General features: G+C 54.4%; 1 protein-coding gene across 2 annotated transcripts in view; it reads left to right on the plus strand.

The window, feature by feature from the left end:
• Positions 1–6000, plus strand: part of ESPN (espin) — a 75776-nt gene extending 69776 nt beyond the window's left edge. For both annotated transcript variants that reach the window (XM_054009545.1, XM_054009546.1), the window contains 3 exons: positions 4535–4614; positions 4707–4718; positions 4926–6000. In XM_054009545.1, the coding sequence (XP_053865520.1) occupies positions 4535–4614; positions 4707–4718; positions 4926–5073 (240 nt within the window). In that variant the 3' untranslated portion in view covers positions 5074–6000. The remainder of the gene's footprint in view (positions 1–4534; positions 4615–4706; positions 4719–4925) is intronic.

The following is a 6000-nucleotide window of genomic DNA, read 5'->3' on the forward strand; positions in this document are numbered from 1 at the left end:
CGGCACCTTCTGTGCTACGAGATGTTTGACCGGCTGGGCAGCCACAGCTGGGAGCTCATCCGCCAGTTCCACAAGGTGGTGATGGAGGAGATCGAGGCCGGGAAGCGGGACTGGCTGGATGGCTTTGAAGATCTCAAACAGGAGTTCTTTGGGGACAGCCTGGAGCCGGAGCAAGCGGCCGCAGTGGAAACAGAGGTCCCAGCAGGAACCCAGCCTCCACAGCTGGTCCATCAGGAATCCTGCCAGAGCTTAGTCAGTGATGTCCCACAGCCCGCTCCAGCGCCCGATGAACTGGGCCTAGCCCCTGCTCCTAAGAGTAGGGAGAGCTCCATCCAGCTGGTCTCCGAGCTAGGCGAGTTCAGTAATGAGGACATTTGTCGCTATATAGACCGTAGCTTCTCCTTCTGGAAAGAGAAGGAGGCAGAGATGTTTGATATCTGAGCTCTCCCCAAGCAGCGCCCAGCACACGCTGTGTTAGAAGCAGGCGGGGGCATCCACACCCTCGCCCCACACGGCTCACAAGTCGCAGGGAAAGGCGAGCAGATCCTCTTTGAGGTGGGATGTTGGTCCATCTCATAGAGGGAATTGCTGGCTGAGAAGCAGCTCCAGGGACAGCAGGGGACAATCAAACGTGCGCCGGCACCAGAGCACTTGACAAGAGCTGCTTTGGCTCAGTTAATTACTTGAGGGACCCGTTGTATTTCCAAGATGAACTGAGCTCCAACAGCTGTCTGAGCCCAAGACAAACCTTTGGGGAGAGCCCTGTAATCATTTTATCTGATGCCTAGGTGAAGAGCTATACGACAGACAAAAGAAGCACATATTCCCCGGCTGCACCCAGTACAGGATTCTACTGTGCAGACTAGGGACTCTGAATAGAAACAATGTAGTGTTCATGTTAGTAGCGTCAGAGGGGCCCCAATCCTGCAATCATTATTCAGGCAGGACTCCCATGGGCTTCAGCACTCCAGTGACCTCAATGGCAGTTTGGTTTGCATAAGGACGGCAGGATTAGTCCCAGAGTCTGCGGTGTTTTGTTGAATCCTGAATTCCCTACATGGACAGTCTCAACAGAGTCCTCTTCTTTCTCAAGTAAAGCTTCTTGTATAGCCGATGCTCCCTGCTGGCTGAACTGACCAGGGTGCGACTGTAACCACGTGTCACATGAAGTTGTGGCTGGTTGCAGTTTTCTGTAGGAGGTGGTCTATGGATTTTCCTCTCGAGCAGTCTGTACACTTGCTGTAGTCCTGCATTAGCTGGAGGAAGAGCTAATCCCTGACAAATGTACAGTGACACAAGCTGTCTCCAGTTTTCTGCATTTTACAGACACTTCTTTAGCTAAATGTTTCCTGTAGCTGGGGAGCCAGTGATTTGGGAGTAGGAACTGGTATGAGCAGCTCCATCCTTCCTCTGGTGAGGTGGAGGAACATGCCACAGTTGCCCTGGGTCTATACTGAGCACAGGCGGAGTGCTGTACTAATTGGTCTCACAGTGCATGGTTCTGCAACCAGATTCGCAAATCCGTAGCATGTTCTAGCCGTGTGGCGAATTCCCTTTGATGCTGTGTGCTTTCAAACTACAGACCACTGGGCCCACGCTGTTCTTTGAGGATTCCCAAGTCTGTTGCTTGCCCTAGTGGAATGTGCATGGCTTGGAATGGAGATAGGACCAGAGTGTTTATTGTATAGACATTTGGAAATGAGGTTTGCTTTACAATGGGGGGAGGGGGTGTGTGTGCGCACTTTGCATCTTCCCTAACACTGCTTGTGACGATGAAGGAATAAAGCTCTCTGCTCTCAGAAGGGAGTGTCGAGGCTGTTTCCGTGGGATTTGGTGCCCTCGACACCTTGCTCTGGGGCACTGGCTGTTCCAAGCCCAGTGTCCTGGAAACACCCAAGGAATGGGGCCAGTAAGCTCTTACCAGATGCATATTTGACCTGGTGAATGTGGCCTGAAGCCCAGCGCCCAGCCTGGCTCCTGCAGCATCAAAACAGTCAACTTTAAAGAAGGAAAAAGGTGTGGGGGGGTAGCTGTGCCAAGCCCGCACCCCTGCCCTTTCCCAGCAGCTGGAAAGCCCTGCCGGCCTGCGTTCTTGTACTGCCTCACGTCTGCTAACTGGGTGTTGGAGCTCCCGCCCAGGGAGTAGCCCTGAGGGTTCACGCTTCCATGGGCCAGTAATCAAGCTAGACAGCAGGGAGGAGAGATCCAAGCATGGTGTGTGGGGAAACTTCCATCTGGCATCGCCCCCAGTGGGCCCAATCCTGCTGCCAGTGGTTTTGGTGGTGGCAGGGTTGGGCCCCGTCTCATGGAGACACACAGATGAAATCAGAACCAGCCTGAATGCTGCCCCCAGCTCTGAGCATGCACATTTCACAGCCTGATCTATTGCCAAGCCTGGTTCCAAAACCCGTTGTGACATGAGAGGGGCTGTTCTCCCAGCATCCCCAGCACAAGCCAGGAATTACCTACATGCTCGCTCCCATGGGACGCGCCGACCAAGAGGGGCTGACAGACTCTCAGGGGCTTAGCTAGCCCGTGAGAGTCGCTCTCCGTAACCAAACCAGCCGTTAGACGGCAGCAGAGCCATGCTACTGCGGGTCCCGCCAGGTCACAGCCCCAACACTGCCTGGGAAGCAGGGGCTAGTGCAGGCCAGAGCTCACAGCCTCTTCTCCCACGGCTGCACATGAAAGCAGAGGCAGGCGGTGGCGAGGGACGGGTCCTGCGTGCATCTCTTTACAAAGCTAGAGAACCGGCTCCTCAGAAACCATCAAGCAACCTGGGAAAGGGGGAGTTACGGGAAGGTTTGCTCACGCCACAGGTGCTGCCTCTGCTGTGTGGCGCTGTTGATTAATCAGGACACGTAACCTAACCTGGACGTCCCACATGGCGTTAGTGCTGCCCAAGAGCTCTGGGGTAGCCTGCGTTGCTGTCAGACTGTCCCAGAGCCGTTGGTCGAGCTGTCTGCTGTAGTCAAATGTGCCTGGTCCCACACCAGACCTGATTCATTCTTTCAGTCTAAGGGGAGTGGTTGGCTTGGGGGATCAGTGATCGGCTGCAGGGATATAGGCCTCTGTCCCCCACACTAGGTCCCATCTGATCGCCCATTGTTAGCGCTTGGCTGAAGACTGAGGCGTAAGGGCCAGGATCCCATCCTGTGGAGTTACTCTGCGATCACACTGCTGGGATGGAGAGCAGGCCTGGCCCATCCCGTTCAAATCTAGCTCTGGAAGTAAAGGCTGAGAGACGGTCCTGTTGGCTGTCGCTTTGGTGGCCCGGGGGAGGCTGGTGTTTTTAATCCCATTCCCTCATCAAACACTAAAATAGCATCCCCTGGGCTTGCACTAACGGGCAAAGCCACCAACTGCCCAGAGGGAGGATGCTGAACTAACCTCTCCCCTCTCGAAGGGGCTCTCCAGGGCAGGGTGCGGCAAAGTGCTGGGGACAGCCCAGGGGACCTTGCACTGGCTACAGTTTGGTCATGGCCATGCGTGAGCTCCCTGCCAAGCAGTGCTGGGATCAGCCATCAGCTGGCCTGCGGCAGTCTTCCACCGCTCTTCCTCTGACGTCTGGCTCGCGTTCACTGAGTCACACAACCTGTCCCCTGCCGTGGTCCCGAGAGATGCCCCCGGCTGTGCCTGAGAACTGTCCTAGCAAGCTGGACGGAGGGGCTGCGGACACACAGCTCATGCAGCAATGGAGAGCACACGGGGAACGCTGGCGGGATTATTTGCGAAAAGGCCCATGTGGCGTGCCCAGCCCGCAGAGCCTGGTGGGTAGCTAGCCAGAAGCAGGGCATGCGTCGGCCCCTCCATGCGGTGCCATTTCTACTTTGCTCTTAGGCAGGGTGGTGCCAGTACAAACAACTCTCCAGCTCCTTCTAGGCAGCAACCTCTGGTGGCCACGGCGCCCATGCCCCGCTCAGCGCGAAATCTCCTTCAGCACAAGTGGAGCATTGAGCTCCTGCCCCTTGTATAACGGCCCTGCTAAGCTCTGGCCAGCCCAGGGTACCAGGAGCTACCCAAGTGTCCCTCCTCGCCAGCCAAGCCGCTCAGCTGAGGAGTGTTCTGCTGACTTGTGGCCAGGTGGGGGTGCGCGTGTTAGCAGGGCCTGGCCCCCCCAGAGCTGTTTGACTCTAGCCACAGCCACTCCCTGCTCAGGGCCTGCTGTGTCGGGGCAACGGCGGTGCCGTGCTCTCCATTGCACACCCTCCTTTCTGGGGGGCAACAGGCCGTTCTTTGTAACCTTCCATGTGTCCTCAGGGTTCTCCCCTGCCCTTGGCAACGGTGGCACCTCTGCCTTTCCCTGCAGCCTCTTGGGTCAAAACTCTCCCAGACACCACATGGCCCCCACCCCCTTTGGCAGTCCTGTCCGATCGACTGGCCGCCTCCCGTCTTCGCTGCTTGGGCTGGTCCAGCTCCATAGGGCTGGCCTAGGTGAGACGCGTCCTCCAGCCTAGCTCTCCTGTTCCTGCTGCCCTCCCTCCAGCTCTGCAGGGGCTCACGGGCCTCCCTAATGCCTTTTACTGTCTTACAGGAGAAGGAAGAAGAAGCTCGCTTGGCCACCATGCCAGCCTGGAGGCGAGAGATCCTGCGGAAGAAGATGGAAGAGGAAAGGTGAGTTGTCCCTGAGCTGGGCCATGACGGTGGCTGCCCGATAGCTGTGCCGCTGGGAGCTAATTGTATTTTCTTTCTCCTTGTTTTCACAGAGAGCAAAAACGGTGAGTCCTGCTTCTCCATTTACTTCTCCAGTAGCCTAAGAACCCAGTCCGTTCACTCCTGGCCAGGCCCCTGTACCCCGGCAGGGCCAGACGAAGCAGGCTTGTGTGCTTTGCTTTGCTCAGACCCTCGCTCCACGCCGACCAGTTCAGTGCCAGGGGCCTGAGCTTTGCAACCAACATCCCCATGTTTGTTTTGTTTCTAAACAGAAAAGAGCAAGAAAAATTGAAGCGAGAAGAGGAGGCGAAGGAGAAAGCGCAGTCAGAAAAGCTAAGGACTCTTGGGTACGATGAAACAAAACTAGCCCCCTGGCAAAGGCAAATTATCCTCAAGAAAGGGGATATAGCAAAGCATTAGGCGCTCAATAGTCCCTCTCTCCTCTTGGGAATTTAAGAACTTTCTTCCTTAACGTGAGCTGTTCAGTAGGTCAAGGAGGGGCCAGCTGCTCTTTCCCACTGCAGACACTACCAGCTGAAAAGTCATTTACTACTTAATGGCCTAGCTAGTGTCCATCCCTCTAATGAAATAAATGCAACAAGGGTAACCACTAACATCACAGAGAACGCTGTCCCTGTCTAGCAACGCCCTGGTGGGCCGCATCCATAAACAACTTAGCTTGAAAGAGTTTTAGGGCATGGGAAAGGTTTTCAAAAGTGGAACTCACAAGTGAAACTAAGTCAGTGAGTAGCTGGGTATGGGATCAAAAGAAACTCCTCCGTGACTGTAAATATGGTCGACTCTGTAGACGGTTCTGTTCCACATAAAACCTTCCCTCCACCTTAATACTGAACAGCATTCCTTTAAGTGTCTCCTTGCCCAGCCTTTCCACTCCCTGTCAGTCATTTGTTTACCATAAACTATACTTTTACCAGGAATAGTGGAGATCCTACAAGGCTATGCAGACAAGCTGAATGTGGGTTTATGAATGTTGTGTATATAGAGAGTCAGTTGCTACTAGTATCTGTTCCGTTGGTGCCCTGTAGATGCTGGCATATAGACCATGCTTGGGTATCATTTTCATTTTGCAAAATGGACATTTTAAAAGAAAATTTATGGTTAAAAACAGTTCTGTGCCCCTGTCGGGCTGATGCGAGCCGTTTCTTCAGCTGCCATATTACGTCTAGCCCCTGCTCCTGCATTGGCACCATTGCCATTAGAGCAGGGGGGGATTGTTCTGTTTTCTATACGTCTTTGTCACGTGTTTCCTGGAGCTTCTAGAGGGAGATTTTCAGCTTGTTTCTGACCTAGAACTTCTATGTCTTCACCAATAAAACACTAACCACC

The sequence above is a fragment of the Malaclemys terrapin genome, chromosome 19 (genome assembly GCF_027887155.1).
Source record: "Malaclemys terrapin pileata isolate rMalTer1 chromosome 19, rMalTer1.hap1, whole genome shotgun sequence".
NCBI classification, from domain to species: Eukaryota; Metazoa; Chordata; order Testudines; family Emydidae; genus Malaclemys; species Malaclemys terrapin.